The 18,521-nt window shown below is 47.2% G+C and overlaps 1 protein-coding gene across 1 annotated transcript in view; it reads left to right on the top strand.

The window, feature by feature from the left end:
- MARCHF6 (membrane associated ring-CH-type finger 6) overlaps positions 1–18,521 on the top strand; it is a 1,340,093-nt gene that overhangs the window by 379,349 nt on the left and 942,223 nt on the right. Inside the window, exons 11-12 of the mRNA XM_085606770.1 lie at positions 1,469–1,527; positions 2,255–2,335. Of these exons, the coding sequence (XP_085462896.1) occupies positions 1,469–1,527; positions 2,255–2,335 (140 nt within the window). The remainder of the gene's footprint in view (positions 1–1,468; positions 1,528–2,254; positions 2,336–18,521) is intronic.

Genomic DNA, 18,521 nt, shown 5'->3' with positions numbered 1-18,521 from the left:
TTAATTGCTTGTAAAGCACAACTTTCACTCCGCAAGGAGTCTCTTGGTGCTTGATAGCTTTGAAAAATGGAGAATAAGCAGGAGTTGTTACTGTGAAAAGACTGGGTTTTAAGGCCTTTTTGAATTTTAATATCAGGTTAACATCTAGTTTCTAAAGGCACGCGATTCCATATTTTATCTCCTTGTACTGTGAAGGCCCTGCCCCCCAGTTTAAGGATCTTAACTGGGGATCTTCGAAATTGGCAGATCTGAGATTTCATGTGGGAATGTATTTTTTTAATCTGACGGAAAGGAATTTAGGGCCTAAATCCTTTGAAATGTTAAACTTTGGAGAGGCTGATTTAAAGCTATGCATTTTCTCACTGAGAGTCAATAGAGTTGGTGGATCTGAATAGAGATAACCTGTGGCTCTGACAAGTGTGTGTTGAATTCTTTTGAAGACCCAGGCAGGCAGAGTTTCCATATATCATACCTGATTAGGCAAAAGCTGGTGCACTCATTGAAGTATGGTAATAAGATATATCAGATACTATGGCACAAAATGTGAGTCTGTAGGAAGCTTCGTGACACTGGTGATCTTATTCCAAATTCAATTTGATCTAAATTCGGGGACACAGATTTTGCTTAACCGATGTTGGGTTGGGACATTCTCCAAAATGTGTGGCCCCTGAAGAGGGTTCTGTGAGTATAAAGTTATTAAAGATGGGGAAAAATCATTTTTGGCCCATTCAGGAGGCAATTGTATCAATGTGGCTGATATTCCTGACAGGATCTGTAGGGCTGTCTATTATTTGAAGACAATTTGTCTGTTATCTGCATATAAATAGTTTTTAACAGTAAATTGTTTAAGGAATGTGGGCAAAGGTTGAATGTAAAAGTTAAATAAGAAAGGGGACAGATCAGAAGCTTGGGGAATACCCTATTGTAGTGCTGTAACGGTAGAACAAAATTGGTTTTGCTGAATTTGTTAGGATCTATCTGAGAGAAAGAATTCCAACCAGGAGTATGCTTTATCTTTGATCAGTAGAGATTTGACACAGCTAAGATATTCTGATGATCAGTCGTATCTAATGTGGCTGATAAGTTCTGGAGTATAGTTACACAATACTTGAAGTGTGTATGGAGGAGAGTCAACCAAAGCAGCACTACCTGAGGGGGAGACAATCGCCCTGCATGGACCGCTGTGTCGCAAGCACAGAAACTTCATCCCCATATTGGACCGATCAAGCATTCACTAGAGATCCCCAGGGCACAGTGACAGGCTGAGGAAGATAGAGCTGATAGGAAGCCCCAAAATCAGTCATTCACCTTGGGCTGAAGCTACGCTTGCTCCCTAACTTTGTGCTTGGATTGTTAATCTTTGAATGCCTGTTTCTGAAATGTTCAACATATTTCTATGTCTAGGAAGCTGATTTGTAACTGTAATGTATTACATCAAAGTCTTGCTGTATTTGTCTTTGTTTTCCAGCATTTTGTCCGTATCATATTGGTCACTTCTCCATTGTTGGCCTCGGATTCGAGGACTATGTGAGTATCTATCAAACTTTTTTTTTTAAACTTAATCCAGCACTCTTACTATCACTGCAAGTATGCGGTACTCGCCTTTGCCATTCCCTGATGTAAATATTTGAAGCTATGTTTTCGTATGTCAGTCTTTTTTTGGGCCAGTGGTTATCTGGTTGCCAGCGGGATGTTCATCTCATCCCAGGTCTCCAACTTTAATCATGTGTGAAAGCAGTAGAAGTTTATTTATTTCTCTTCTTTAAGTCATTTTTACCAGTAACATATGAAACCCTTTTTGAACATTGGCTATTAGTAGTGTTTTTCCAACTGCTAGCCCAACTCTGGTATTAGTCTCTTAAATTATAAAAAGACAGTGCATGTAGTTATTCATAGTAAAATGTGAATGCAACTCCGTTAAACCACCAAATTATTAGCTATATTTTTAAGATAAACATTTCATGTTTAAAAAAAAAATAATCTTAGATAGTAGACTAGTTGTTTACTGATTATCACAATGCAATATGTCTCATATTTAGATGTTTTATTAGAATGCATTACCTGTGGATAATCGCATATTTGTTGGTGAAATTACAGTAATGCTAATGCTATCAGTTTCTGCATGTGTACACACATACATAAATATATATGTGTGTGTATATGTGTGTGTGTATATATATATCTATATCTATATCCATGTGTTTGTTACATTTCTATATATAATATATATATATATTGCATTTCTTTCCACCAGGTTCGAGCATCTCATTTTGAAGGCCTTATCACAACCATCGTGGGCTATGTACTGCTGGCAGTCACATTAATCATATGCCATGTATCCTTTTCGAGCTAGGATGGATAACTTTGATTCAATATGTTTTTGTGTTTATTATTTTCTTTGAGACACTCTATACCTATTTCAGATCTGTTGTCTGTTTTAGAGTTTCAAATCCATGCTCTTTGTTGTGTCTCTGCATGGTTTTTTACTACTTTGTGAATCCTTGCTGTTTTAGCTAAAATGGACAGCACACTGGACCCCATTCTAAGGTCTTAATTATTGCAAATCTAGCAACTTTCCTATTGCTGTTACTGCTGCTCCATTCGCTCTACATGTTATCAGTAATGGGCTTTTCAATCTGATGCATAATTCAGCACCCATCATGTCAAGTGCTATAGATGGTGACAGTCACAATATACCTATGTATACTTTTGCACAACCTTCGGTATCTGGCACGTTTCTTTACATTCTAGTCCTAGTTTCTCTAGATCCTTGTGATGGCCTGGCTAGATGCCAGCTGAATGGAGTATTCTTTACACACTGCACACCATTCCATTTGTTTTGCTGCTTGGTGATGAGTGTTTCTTCTCTTACACAGCATTTAATATCTATTACAAATTTGGGATCACCCAACACCTCTTAGTTTAGAGGCATGGTTTGTATCTAATTATATGTTCTAAGTCCCTGCACTCGAATCTCAGTGGAGCAATTGGTAGTCTTTTTTGCTTGGACTTTCTCATACAGGAAAGCTCTTGGTTTGATCCTACAGATGCTCCCTTAAAGTAGTCCACATTGCCCGACTTTGTGTGGTGGTGAGAGGAAACCTTCTTCTTTTTGGTCTTTGAACCCTTCTGGTGTCCCTTCACATTTCAACAGGACACCTCTGTTATTTACTATAATCCCGGTGACTACTTTTCTGCTTAAGAGTAGGTCTAATCTTCCTTCAGGCTTCTGAAGCTATCCTCTCTTCCGATGGAGGCATAGCCCCTTTCAGGCCCTTTTTCTGTTTGTCTAATTTGTAGGTGTTGGTTCAACTACCCAGGGTCGTTTCTGTCCACACTTCACTCTACACCTGGGTTACGGTGGTAGCTGACCCTGATCTGGATTATGAAGATGTTGGACCAGATAAGGACCCTGGTGATCATTTGAATGACAAAACTTAATACTTAAGTTTCTTTAATGAAAGACACGAGGACATTAATGACCCTTAAGAAATAAACATCCGTTGTTCCTCAGATGGGAGTTTTTAGGGCCAGTGGTAACTTCCCAGGTAATCTATAAGATAGTGATTCACAGGCATCCAAATGCTCTTGAGTTTTCTATACACATCTAGAATAAATTTCCACCTATGATAAATAGTAAGTTTGACAATGTAACAGTACTGATTGTGTATTCTTGTCTGCCTATTGAGTCTTTCCTGGCTTTGCTTTTAAAAACGTGACCTATTTTCTTGTGTAAAACGGCAACATTCTGAGGTAAAGAGCTGTTTTTCCCAGTGAATTGCTTCTAAATTCACATGAAGTGCATTATTACACCATATAGTGGTTGGTTCTGGAACATTTTGTTTTACAAACATTTTTCTTTTATGTTTCGACATAGGTGGAGTGTGAATGGCTCACTTTGGACATTGACCGTAAACCCATAGTGCCCCAATAAATAATCTGAGTTTTAGATTTTTTTTTTCTGAAAGTGCATTTGGACGTATGCCAAGAGAACTCTGATGAATTAAAAGCTGAACATGACATTGAAACATCGAGGAGATCAGTCTGTAACCCATGAGAGACACTGGTTTGAGGATTCAGGTGTTTTCAAAGGGGTCTTTGACATAATTAGTGCATGTTTGTAAGTAATCATGATGTCCCGGAAGCTTCTTAGTACCAATTTGTATCATGAACACTCTTCAAGTGCTGTTAGTCCTGCAAGCAGAAATTTGGCTCTAATGATCACCATCTCATATGTATGTTCTGCCTCGCTAGAAACCATAATTTGGAGAATTGGCATGCTTGTTTGCTTTTTAAGCAAAAACTTTCCACTATAGAATAACCTATAGAATAACCTACTTTTGGCACACTAGACAAAAGCCGACATGTTGCCGGGCAGACAAACTTGAGAAAAAGAAAGAATGCTCAATTTGTGGAGACGTTTTTTTGTGAGGAAGAAGAGATAGTGGCATCTGAGGAGGCTCAGGGGACTCCTCATTAAAACTCTGATCTTGAAAAGGTTTCCTCTTATATCGAGCTTCACAGATCTACTCATGCAAACACATTAGCCCTTAAGTCTACTCTGCATCAAAGTAAGACGCTTAGAGCCATGGAAAGAAGGCATATCCGGGTCTACCTTAAAAGTAGAAAAAGTAGAAAAATCAAAATATTCAGTCAAACCTGAAGGGTCTTTTAAAGCCAAACATGCAATACTGGAGAAGGCCTTGGTCAAGGAGAATGCTGAAAAATCTCATCCTTCGAGGTCTAAAGAAAAAGCAACCAAGAAGGACTTGCTTAGAGAAGTCTACTTGATTTCTGAGGACAATTGAGCTTAAAAGAGGAAAGAGAGGTTCTTTACCTTAAAGGATAAACATAAAGAACCCTGAAAGTCTTCAACCATTTTTGATTTTGAGAAGAAAGAGTGCACTCAATATTAACATAACCTGCCTCCTGAAAAAGAAGAAATCTTTTGAGCAAGCCATTGCTCCACAAAAGATACCCAAATCATTGGGCATCACAAGAGCAGGGGATTACACAGACCATATAGAAAAGAAGAGAGTAGAACTATAATTATTCTGGAATAGTAAGAGGATGAGAGACACAAATGTTGTTCTATTATCTGATACTGAAACTAGATCTAACTTTGGGACTGATACTGGAATGCTGTGTATGAATACATGCAGTAAGATGAACAGTTTCCAAACGACTACCTTTACAAGGTGATTTTTTTTAAATTCGAGAACAACTACTTGTCAACCATAGATCTCAAGGATGCCAATTTTCTTATCCCCATGCATCCAGCACACTGGACTTGTTGCACATTTAGGACGAAGGGGGTACATTACCAATTCAAAATGTTATTGTTTTACATAAGATCTGCCCCAAAAGCGTTTACCAAGTTGTTATCACTTAGTGACCCAATCGAGATGCCAGGCCATAAAGGTTTACCCACATTTGAACGATTGACTGGTAAAGGCTTACTTTTTCTTCATGAATGCCGGATAAACATTCGGACAGCGGTGGACCTGTTATACATACAAATTGGGCTTCACTGTAAAGTAGAAAAATCCTCTCCCTTATTAAAAAAAAAAAATATGCAGCAAATAGGCTTCTCCCTTGAGTGGGAGCTTAAACAGTCAGTTGTGGAAAAGTATTCCAGATACGGGAAACACCAGTCCTAGATTTGTTCACTGTGGAAGAAAAGTTGAAAACAATGCTGAAACGTTGCCTCTAGGCATTACCATGCTAAGTCTCGGCCAATGCACAGTCAATAATCTGGTGCGGAATATTTGCACATGCTTTTCTGCCAATACCCCTAAATCTGATAGAGACTTCTAGACGCAGATTCCCTACAGTAGAACTATCCCCAAGCGTACGACTGGATTCGGAATTTTTTGTGAGCAGTACCCCTGCATGCCGGTATGTGGCGTGGTTCAGCTCCATGTGGCATCATTCAGCTCTGCGTGGCGTTGTTGGTGCCGTAAGTGATGTTTGCGGTGCCTAGATATGCACTACCCAGTCAGTTCTTAAATTTCCAGGCCGGTCAGTGCAGATTTAAAAAGAGCTACCCCTTAGTCACTTTTTGACTGTTTTAGGTCTTACCTCCTGGTGTGACAGATATGCCCGTACTGGGCCTGACACCAACAACTGTCAGTGACGGACCCGCAGCTTGTTTGCCTCTGGTGCTATCAACAACACCATGACCCGAAAGCCTGCCCCGACTGCTGCGTCATTTATCCGAAGGCCTTGGGTGAGCTCCTGGCGACTTGACGTGCGTCGCCGGGTTGCTAGAGTTCCTCGTCGAGAGGAAGGTCCAAGAAGTGATCACAGAGTCTGAGGTTGTTGTCTCACTCCAAGTAGTTGAGCCAGTCAGGAAAGTCTCGGTTCCACAAAGAGAAGAAGTTGAAGCATGCTTCAACTGCACATTGTCCGTCGGATGACAAGACAAGAGAGCGTCCCAAGAGGCCTGGCTCTAAGGCTGAGCCAGTACCTGGGCCGACTCTGCGCCTTCTTTCAGTTACCGTGAGCAACCCCTGCTCAAATTCAAGAGTTTTATCAGGCCATGCGCCTTACATTTGAGTGACCCGTTCCCTATGGTGCGCCTTCAGACCCCACAGGTTCGGGATGGCCCCTTCTGGAGCCACACCAGCAACTTCCAGGCCTTTCGCTCCTTTCGTGGCCATGGAAGGGGAATACAGTCCCGTCCTTACCGGCCCAGCCACTATGGCGTACAAGATTGCCAGCCTCTGGCCAGCGGTCTGGTCTATCTACCACCTCACCAGCAGCCGCAGCCTCCAAACTCTCCTAGTCTGCCCTTTTACCATCACCTGCCCCACTGGCAGTCCATAGCATCGGACGCTTGGGTTTTGCAGATTGTCCGAAGGGACTACTCCCTCCCCTTCGGGACTGCTCCCTCCCTTCGGGTCTGCTCCCTCCCCTTCGGGACTGCTCCCTCCCCTTCGGGACTGCTCCCTCCCCTTCGGGACTGCTCCCTCCCCTTCGGGACTGCTCCCTCCCCTTCGGGACTGCTCCCTCCCCTTCGGGACTGCTCCCTCCCCTTCGGGACTGCTCCCTCCCCTTCGGGACTGCTCCCTCCCCTTGAGGCTACCCCTTCGCCCTTGAGGCTACCCCTTCGCCCTTGAGGCTACCCCTTCGCCCTTGAGGCTACCCCTTCGCCCTTGAGGCTACCCCTTCGCCCTTGAGGCTACCCCTTCGCCCTTGAGGCTACCCCTTCGCCCTCGAGGCTACCCCTTCGCCCTCGAGGCTACCCCTTCGCCCTCGAGGCTACCCCTTCGCCCTCGAGGCTACCCCTTCGCCCTCGAGGCTACCCCTTCGCCCTCGAGGCTACCCCTTCGCCCTCGAGGCTACCCCTTCGCCCTCGAGGCTACCCCCTTCGCCCTCGAGGCTACCCCCTTCGCCCTCGAGGCTACCCCCTTCGCCCTCGAGGCTACCCCCTTCGCCCTCGAGGCTACCCCCTTCGCCCTCGAGGCTACCCCCTTCGCCCTCGAGGCTACCCCTTCGCCCTCGAGGCTACCCCCTTCGCCCTCGAGGCTACCCCCTTCGCCCTCGAGGCTACCCCCTTCGCCCTCGAGGCTACCCCCTTCGCCCTCGAGGCTACCCCCTTCGCCCTCGAGGCTACCCCCTTCGCCCTCGAGGCTACCCCCTTCGCCCTCGAGGCTACCCCCTTCGCCCTCGAGGCTACCCCCTTCGCCCTCGAGGCTACCCCCTTCGCCCTCGAGGCTACCCCCTTCGCCCTCGAGGCTACCCCCTTCGCCCTCGAGGCTACCCCCTTCGCCCTCGAGGCTACCCCCTTCGCCCTCGAGGCTACCCCCTTCGCCCTCGAGGCTACCCCCTTCGCCCTCGAGGCTACCCCCTTCGCCCTCGAGGCTACCCCCTTCGCCCTCGAGGCTACCCCCTTCGCCCTCGAGGCTACCCCCTTCGCCCTCGAGGCTACCCCCTTCGCCCTCGAGGCTACCCCCTTCGCCCTCGAGGCTACCCCCTTCGCCCTCGAGGCTACCCCCTTCGCCCTCGAGGCTACCCCCTTCGCCCTCGAGGCTACCCCCTTCGCCCTCGAGGCTACCCCCTCTCCTGCGAGGCTACCCCCTCTCCTGCGGCTCTACCCCCTCTCCTGCGGCTCTACCCCCTCTCCTGCGGCTCTACCCCCTCTCCTGCGGCTCTACCCCCTCTCCTGCGGCTCTACCCCCTCTCCTGCGGCTCTACCCCCTCTCCTGCGGCTCTACCCCCTCTCCTGCGGCTCTACCCCCTCTCCTGCGAGGCTGCCCCCTCTCCTGCGGCTCTACCCCCTCTCCTGCGGCTCTACCCCCTCTCCTGCGAGGCTGCCCCCTCTCCCCTGCGAGGCTGCCCCCTCTCCCCTGCGAGGCTGCCCCCTCTCCCCTGCGAGGCTGCCCCCTCTCCCCTGCGAGGCTGCCCCCTCTCCCCTGCGAGGCTGCCCCCTCTCCCCTGCGAGGCTGCCCCCTCTCCCCTGCGAGGCTGCCCCCTCTCCCCTGCGAGGCTGCCCCCTCTCCCCTGCGAGGCTGCCCCCTCTCCCCTGCGAGGCTGCCCCCTCTCCCCTGCGAGGCTGCCCCCGCTCCCCTGCGAGGCTGCCCCCGCTCCCCTGCGAGGCTGCCCCCGCTCCCCTGCGAGGCTGCCCCCGCTCCCCTGCGAGGCTGCCCCCGCTCCCCTGCGAGGCTGCCCCCGCTCCCCTGCGAGGCTGCCCCCGCTCCCCTGCGAGGCTGCCCCCGCTCCCCTGCGAGGCTGCCCCCGCTCCCCTGCGAGGCTGCCCCCGCTCCCCTGCGAGGCTGCCCCTGCTCCCCTGCGAGACTACCCCCGCTCCCCTGCGAGACTACCCATCCATCCATGCCATCAGATTACGACAGGCTGATGGAGGACTACCTATCTCTTCTCCAACAGGCTAGTTTGGCCAAAGGAGCCATAAAGAGTGTGCCAACACCAGAAGTAGGTCGTGGTTGTTATTCCCACTACTTTCTGGTGCCCATGAAGGTCAGAGGCCTTCGTCCTATCCTAGACCTGTGCTCTTTCAACTTCTTCCTCAAGAAGAAGTTCAAAATGCTCACTCTAGCTCCGGTCCTAGCTGCAGTGGTGGACCCAGGAAACTGGATGGTAGAGTTGGACTTATTTTCATATTCCCTTCCTGCATGCTCACTGGCGTTAACTGTGGTTCACAATGGGCCACAAGCACATTCAGTTAGATGTGCTCCGATTTGGCCTCACCAGCTCTTCTTAGGTGTTCACCAAGATGATGGTGGTGGTTGCGGCTCATCTCTGGAGATCAGGGGTGCCAGTCTTCCCCTATATAGACAACTTGCTATTGAAGGCGGGCTCGCCCTAGGCTGTCATCTCCCACCTCCAGACTACTAGAGACCTCCTGCATTCACTGGGGTTCACTTTCAGTGTGCCGAAGTCCCGACTGACTCCCTCACAGACGCTCCCTTTCATCTGAGCTGTACTGGACATGGTGCAGTTTCTGACCTTTCCTCCCTAACAGCTGGTCCAGGATATTAATGCTATGATGCTAATGTTTCAGCTTCTATCAAGGATTTCGGTGAGACAGACTCTAAGGCTGCTGGGCCTCACGGTCCGCTGCATCCTGCTGGTGGCACATGCCCATTAGCATGTGCGTGCTGTGGGACCTGAAGTTCTAGTGGGTGCAGCATCAGGGTAATCACTCCGACATGGTCCAGATCTCAGAGAAAACTGCAAAAGATCTGCAGTGATGGTTAACATGCTGCGATTGGGTCAGCAGCAGAACCCTCTCCCTTCCCCAACCAAATTTTACAGTAGTGACAGATGTCACTCCTGGGATTTGGTGGCCATCTGGGAGAGGATGAGATCAGATGACTCAGATTTCCGGCAGAATGCAGACTCCAGACTCCATATCAGCCTGTTGGAGCTCCAAGTGATCCGATTGGCATTGAAAGCCTTTCTACCCTCCATCCAAGGAAAGCTGGTGCAGGCGTTCACGGACAACCCCACCGATATATGGGACTGCAACAAACGGGGCAGTGTGGGGTCATGGACCTTTTGTCAGGAGGCCCTGCGTCTATGGATATCCCTGGTGGTTTAACATGTGGTGGGTTCTCTGAACACCAAAGACTCCTCGTTCATAATAAGTGGCGTCTCCAACCGGAGATGGTGCACGGTCTCTCATCAGTGGGGAGAGCCTTGGTTAGATCTGTTTGCCACCAATGAGAATGTGCAATGTTGTCACTTCTGCACGCTTGAGTTTCCAATGCGGCTCTCACTCAGACGCTTTTTGTCTTGAGTGGAGCTCAGACCTCCTGTCCTGTATGCCCTTCTGCCCATACCATCCTTATGGCTCCGGATTGGACACTGAGAGTTTGGTATCCCAAGCTGTTAAGCATGGCCGCATGGCCATCTGTCCTCCGATCAGGCTTCTCCTTCGGGAGGATCTTCTTTCGCAGAAGTAGGGGAGTGTACTCAATCCAATCCAGTCAATGGTCGCCTTTATGCATGGAGGTTGAGCTGCGACAGGACAGCTTTCGACCTTCCTCTCGACGTCTGTGACTTTATCTTGGCAGCCAGGCGTCCCTCCACCAAGACGGTTTACGCCTGCTGTTGGGCAAAATTTGTGGCATTGTGTACAGATAAACTAATTGATACACTTTCTGCCCCTTCACCCCCTCTCCCCTTCAGGTTCTCCTGTTCATCCTTTCCTTTCCCAGAGGGGCTGTGTTCTGGGCACTCTGAAGGGCAACCTCTCGGTTATTTTAGCTTTTCTGTGGTTGCCTTATTAGCCATCTCTTTTCAAATCCTCTATTGTAAATATGCTTCTGAAAGGTGTACAACATTTGTTTCCACCTTCTTCCTTTATTATGCCCTAGTGCGACCTCAATCTTGTCTTCACTTTCCTTATTTGCCCCCCCTTTAACCCTCTGCACAAATACCTACTCAGGCTCCTTACCAACAAGGTGGTCTTCTTGGTTGCAGTTACTTCTGCCCGAATGGCCAGTGAGCTTCAGGCTTTGTCATCCAAGGCTCCTTACTTTGACATCTACCCACACAAACTGGTACTTTGTATGAAAGCTTCCTTTCTTCCGAAAGTGTCACTCAATTTCACGTAGGCCAATCCATCAGTCTACCTACTTTATACGCTCCCTCACATCCCTCCAAAGACGAGCGACTTCACTGTCTGGACCCTAAAACAACTTTGTCTTTCTACCATGATCGCACACGTGAGTGGGGGTATGTCTGAGCAAAGAAAGGATGGGCCGTACAGAAGAGGACCATTTCACGATGGATCATACTCTGTATCAAAATCTGTTACACATTGGCTCAGAACCAGCCCCCTGAGGAGTTGGGCGCTCATTCCACCAGAGCTAAAGCTGCAACCACTTAGTTAGCACACAGAGTTCCAGTCCAGGATATCTGCTAGGCGGCAACATGGACTTTTTGCACACTTTTACCAAACACTACTGCCTGGAAGTCATGTCCGTAGAGATGGGCATTTTGCTGGTTTGTCCCTGCAGGACTTCTTGAGGAGGTATTGTTTGGATAACTATTCTAAGGTTAGGAATTTGCAGCTAGAAGTCTCTATCAGATTAAAAAATTACTTGCATTCGGTAATGCCTTATCTGGTAGAGACTCTAGCTAGCTGCAAATTCCTTACCGACCCGCCCATCCTCCTTGCTCTGCGAACAGATTTCTAGGGATAGGGCTTACCTCTTTCAGGGCCCTAGTTTTCCACACCAGTGGTCAGTATACTTTGTAGTTCTCGCTTCTGGCATAGAAAGTCGTTAAAAGTAGGTGACGTCAGCGTGCCTAGGTGGTGCCAGTAAAGGCACCGCGAATGTCACTTCCCTCGCGGACGACGCCATCAACACCATGTAGAGCTGAACACCCTCACCAACCGGCACGCAGGGGTTCTGTTCATGAACATTTTATGGATCTGATGCCTGGGAATAATTCTAAGGTAAGAAATCTGCAGCGAAGTAGTCTTTACCAGGTAAGGCGTTACTGAAGGTAAGTATCTTGTTCTTCCGTGATAAGGAAATATAAATCTTCCAACATGGTACTCATGTCAGTGGCTGGAGGTGGCCATGTCATCTCGTACAAATAGCTCAGTAGAATGGTATCTGAATACGTGCATACAAGGTTGTTCTGACACTCCCTCTCATCAGCTCCTCCCCAACTAGCCAATTTGATGCTCACTGTTTGGGGCAACCCTCTTGGATCCCTCTACTGATACTCACCGAGCATACTGTTCAGATCCGGAACACTCACCCGGAGTATTGTTCCAAGAGTTTGAGTCATCCCTCTGACCACTATGCACACCTATGAATGCTTCTCATAACAGCTAATCTTGGTTATCCCTATATACTCCTTCCAGTGCCATATTTTGTTATCTACGGCTGGGTCAATGTCCCATCACAACACTGTCCTGGAAAGATACGCCCCAACTCATACTTCATAACATTTTCTCGAAACCTCTCTAAAAATGCAGCTAAAAACTTCAAACACAAGCTCCTCAAAGAACACACAGAGACTATAATAGCAGACATCTTCTCTAGTCCAACATAAGGATGCCTTAAAACGGATTTCATTTTCTACACCAAGAAACCTGCCAAATGAAGAGAAAACTTCTTACATCAATTTCATGTAATCAATATTCCCAGCATCCCTTATGGATCTAAACTCACTAAAGCCCCATCCCGCGACTTTAGTGGAGAACTATCCATAACCATTTACAGAAACGGGAACATCCTAATCCAAGCCTCTGAAGAAAACCTATCCATTTTTGATCGCCACTTCCCTGTTTTCTTTGCCTCCAGGTCATCCGCCACCACCCCTCTCCCAGAGAAGTCAATTACGCACCCCCTCCCCTAAGAAGTGAGCCCTCTTCTCCCAGTCCTTCTCACACTGTCCTCACTACCCCTACAGCCTCTACCAATCATCCTTGCACTGTCTCCAGTCCTTCCTCAACCTCTTCCATTCCCAGATTTCCTGAAGTGTCGGTCCCGCAACCAATATTACTTTCTCTCTCCCTATGGCTCACCTCCACTGCCCAATTTGATTTATCTACTTCATCCCAGTCTCCCAAACCCGCAGGCTTGGTACTTCCTTAGCCTCTGTCCCAATATTCGACGAGCTCCATCATACTCCACTCCCTTTCATCGACCCACCCACCTTTCAACTGATCCCTATAATAGCCTGTCTAGAGCTCAAATTAAACACTGTTCTTGATGAAATCTCGTCACTACGAAAGGATGTAAAGGTTCACCACATCCTGCCCTAGCCTCACACATCCAAGGAAACACCGATCCTCCCACAAGCATGTACACTTATCCCCCATTCTTTACCCCTAGCCAAACTATCCCCTACATGCATCATCACCTCAAACCCAGATGCACCACGAATGGAATGTTGCAGCGGGATGATGAAACGATGAGCAGCACATATGACAGTGCTCCAAACCAACCATTCCACCGCACGATCCCGGTCATCCTTTGCGCTAGTAGGACCTCTGTCTCCACTCGCCCTTTCAGGCCTCCTGCCCAACGAACTGTCATCCAACCCAGTCAGCCTGTTCCGATTTCATTACCTACGCTATGCTGCATGCTACTAAACTGTTGAGCAGCAGTCAGTCATGCCACTGATTTAGCAGAAACTATCCTTCGATACAAAATTGGAATCTGCTTTTTATCTGAAACCTGGAAGAACTACCACTCGTCCCCTTTCATCGAGCTCATCACTCCACTAGGCTTCTCAATCGTTTGTTGGGACTGCAAAGATTGGCGGTGGATTTAGCTATCATCCACAAAAATGAACTTTTCCTAACTCCCTTCCACACTACCAAATACCTTATTTCTGAATATTTAGGAGCTCAGCTCTCCTCCAAAGGCCCCAATCCCATCAAATTCCATGTCGTCTATTACTCTCCTGGTGAAAATCCTCAATTCCTTGAAGAGCCAAGAGACCTAATAACGCAAAACTCCCTAAAGGGCAGCACAAAAATTTTACTTGGATACCAAACCTCCACCCGAACAAGGTCAAAGATCCAATAGTACAAGCCCTATCCACTCTCCTTGAGGTATATTATCTCACTCAACACTGCAACAAACAAACTCACAATAAGAGCTTCACCCTTGACACAATCATCTCTAATCATAACACCTTATCCCCCACTCCATCCTTTCCTCTGACTGGTCTGATCACCACCTAATTCTTTTTGATCTCAGTGTTTGTTGCTGCTGGATCTGAGTGCGGCCTTCGGCACTGTATCCCATGGCCGCTTACTTGAGCAGTTGAGGGATCACGGGGCCGCACTTTTCAGGCCCTGCAGAATCCTTTCTGCTCTCAGACTCTGCTGCTGGCCCAGGGGGTCACAGGGCTCATCATTAAGCCCTACCCTTTTCAATTCAGTAAAAAAAGCTTTAGTCGACAAGACATGTCTTAAAAGCATTGTTACATAAAATACTATTTAAGAATATAAAACAATGGGTTAAAATATTTGTACAAAAATATACAAATAATCATAAAAGAAATAGTCCATTCAGCATAATACATTAAAAAGAACAAATTCATGAGACGAGAGCAGTAAAAGGGGTAAATACAAATGAGTAACAAGAGTACTAAAATCTTTTGGGAGCGCTAAATGCGCACGAGTTGAGTACTAATGTCACATCCACTGTTAAACATAATTACAAGTTCAATGATTCACAAACAATAGTTTTAATCTTATAGACCACATCCTTAATCTTATAGACCACATCCATTTCAGAAACTTGGCTACCAGAATTGCATAACAAGTTGATGAATCAGTATGCAAGATTCTCAGGGCGACACTACTTAGTCTAGTACCCAAATTCCTACAAGTCTGCACGAGCCATACTTTACGGGGGCCAGCATAGGCGGGGCAGACGAACAAAACGTGGGAATAGGTTTCTTCTTGATCAATGCAAGTAGGGCATTTGTTGTTACCTACAGAGGCCCATTTCTCAGTAAAAGACTTTATTGGTAAGCAACCCACTCTAAATTGAAAGTACGGTTTACGATCTAAAGGTTTTAAAATTATGTCCCAATAATGCTCAAAGCTTGACCAAGGTTTAAATGTTAAAAAGCTCCCCGTCAGGGATGTACTGTCGCCTTTTCTGATATTTTATTCCACCATTTCCCAATATTTTTTCTTAATTATATCTTTTAATGGGAACTGGATTCTAGATGGTATTTCCCACAGATTCAGCAGACTCATACTGTTCTGGGCATTTCTAATGTCACGTAGCCAGCTGATTTTGTTGAAATGATCTGCCTCTATGATATCCCTAAGGCCATCCGCAAAGATAGCCAATTCCGGGGTACACCAGATTCGGCTGCAGTATAAAATAGGGCATAGCCTTGCTAAGTCTACCAGTGCTTTCCTACCTAAATCATTCAATAGGGGTAGCATAGGAGTACTTTGTGGTAGATTGGTGATAATTAGAAGGAACCTATTTTCCGCTATGGCTAGCTGTGTAAGTTTCTCATAACCCCATAATTCTGCCCCATATAAGACCGAGCTCACTACTTTTACATTATAAATCTCCAGCACCGGTATGACTAGCTTTGTCAAAGATGTTTTAAATTCATTATTTAGAGCGCCAGCTAATTGGCGATGTTTCAATGATATAGTATCAATGTGTGGCCTCCATTTCATTTCCTTCTGCAGGGTGATCCCTAAGTAAGTAAATGTGTCTACCTGTTCTAGAGGTGTCCCATCCAAAGTAATTCTCGCCCTAAATTCTCTGTGCTGTTTAAAGGTCAGGAAATTAGTCTGCTGCATTAATTTTTAGGCCTCGAAAGGAGCAAAAATCTTCAAAGCAACGCATGCTGTAGACCACTAGTGGTTTTTGAAATAAGCGTGCCGTGTGCGAACATTAGGATTGTTCTCTTTTTGCCTGCTTATACTAGTGCATCTGTAGGGGTGATAGTTAAAAATTTAGCTACTCCATTAATAAACAGGGAGAATAGTGTGGGTGCCATAACTCACCCTTGGCGCATTCCCTTCACTACAGGAAAGGGATCTGTTGTATTCCCCTGCAAGCTATCGTATTTGTGCAAATAAATTCTCATGAAGGCAGGCAATAAGGGAGAGCAAATCCGTAGGCATCCCCAGCTCATGTAGCACCACCCAGAGTTTGTTGCGTGAGACCAGGTCATATGCTGATTTAAGGTCGACAAAGGCAGCATACTTGCTGCTCTTGCCAAGAACTACAGTCCGCCAGTATATTAGTATGAATCGGAAGTGGTGGTCTATAGTACTAATGTTTGCCTGAAAGCCCGTCTGGAGTGGGTTTAGGAAATCATTAGCATCTATCCACTCTTGGACCTTTGCCAGGACAAGTCAGGCCACCACCTTTTGAATAGAGTCGATTAGGCTTATTGGCCTGTAGTTTCCCTGCAGCGACTTATCACCTTTTTGTATATACTGGCATAATCTCCTCCCTCCTCCAGGTGTCCGGGATGGGGGCGCTATGAGCAATGGCGTTTGCCAACAGCTTTATTTATATACCTGCTCCATTTGGCCTTATCATGTAAAAAGATATCTGCCGGAATACTGTCAATCCCTGGCACTTCCCCCCCTGCAATGGCGCTAAGGGCTGTACTTACATCTGCTAAGTCAAAAACCTTGACGGTTAGATAAAAATGGTTGGGGGAGAGCTCACTAATCTCTTCACCGTCGTTGGCAAATTGTGTGGCGAAATGATTTACCCAGGAGTCTGGTGCTACATGGGTTTTGAGGGGGCATTGGGACTCCACCCGTACCCCATTTTACCAAATTCCTGAAACATTGGGGACAATTCCTGGTGCATGCTAATTTAAGAACCTGCATCTGTTTTCATCCCATGTTTATTTTTTGGCATTTTCCAGCACCGCCTTATAGATTTTCCTGGCATTCTGTACTCTACGCAGTTCTCCTAATCTGATGGCCTCCCCTTAGAGTCTGCAGGCTTGCTTGCATTCATTATTAAACCAGTGGTGCTGGGGCTTAATACAGATCTCCTTAGCCATACGGGGTCTTTGAAAGAAGTGTGAGCGCATTTTAGCAAATGGTGTATTATGAATTTCTGTTATTTCATTAAATGGCTGATAATTAAGGAGAGAGAGCCCCATCTCTGCTAGTGCGTTCTCAACATCACTCGCAATGGTGGACATAGTATCTGGTTTTTCTAGGATCATTGACCATTTTAGTCGACGCATGTCAGTGGTAATTTGCAAGTCTCTGGTGGTGGATAAATTAAAGGGTTGTGTTGGTTCGTGTAGGTTCCTGAACTAAAATACAGAACATTCTGTACTTGTACCCCCTGGCTGATATCGTTGTGCTTCATGGTTTTCAGATTCTTTCAGATGCCCACAATATACAGCTGGTTGGCACCCTGTCATAGAATTCTATGGATGCGGCTGCCTCCTGGAGGGCCTGCCTTTCTGAGGTAGCGCAGTGGATGGACCTCAACTGCTTGAAATTAAATGCAGGCAAGACCGAGGTCCTCCTCCTCTGAAGGCAGCCCACAATTTGGTCTCCTGATTTGTGGCACTTGATCCCTTCCCTTCGCCAAAGCCTAAAATGAATAATTTAGGCATTTTGTTTGACAAGCATCCCAACTTTGGTAGCCAAATTACGACTTCAGCAGCTAAATGTTTTGGCATCCAAAGTCTTGTAAGAACACCATCAATCTGCTCCCTGCATCTGCCCAGAAGACCGTGATCCAAGTGACAGTGATTTTACAGCTGGATTACTGCAACATTCTTTATCTTGGGGTCTCTCAGTTCAATCAATCAATCAGGCGTTTGTTAAGCACAACTACTCACCCGTATGGATCTCAAGGTGCTAGGGGTGGGAGGGGGTGCAGGTTCCAGTCCATTAAGGAGGGGGTCGGTTGAAGAGCCAGGTTTTGAGGTTTCTTGCAAAGATGGGAAGCAATGTTGTCTGTCGGAGGTGGAGCGGAAGGGCGTTCCAGGCTCTGGCCATGAGGAAGGGGAAGGAGCGGCCTCCCGATCTGGTCTTTCTGGTGCAGGGGACCACGGCGTAGGATAGCTGGGCTGATCGTAGGGTCCTTTGGGGTGCGTGGAAATTGAGTCGGCTGTTCAGGTATGCTGGTCTGGTGTTGTGGAGGGCCTTGTGTGCGTGGGTGAGCATCTTGAAGGTGTCTCTGGCCTCGATGGGGAGCCAGTGGAGTGTGCGCAGGTGCTGGGAGATGTGGCAGTGTCTTGGCAGGTTGAGGACCAGTCTTGCAGCGGCATTCTGGATGTTTTGTAGCTTGCGGGTGAGGTTTTTGTTTATTCCGTCATAGTGCGTTGCCGTAGTAGAGTCTGCTGGTGACCAGGACATGAGTGATGGTCTTTCTGTGTGCGAGGGGGTTCCATTTGAAGGTCTTATGTCGGAGGCGGAGGGTGTGGAAGCAGGAGGACGAGACTGAGTTAATCTGGCGGTCCATTTTGAGCTCGGAGCCCAGGATGATTCCCAGGTTGCGTGCGTGGTCTGTGGGGGCCGGCGGGTTTCCGAGGGCCACCAGGTGTCGTTCCAGGCA

This window comes from Triturus cristatus, chromosome 5_2 (assembly GCF_964204655.1).
Source record: "Triturus cristatus chromosome 5_2, aTriCri1.1, whole genome shotgun sequence".
NCBI lineage: Eukaryota > Metazoa > Chordata > Amphibia > Caudata > Salamandridae > Triturus > Triturus cristatus.
This window is presented reverse-complemented; position numbering and strand designations above follow the sequence as displayed.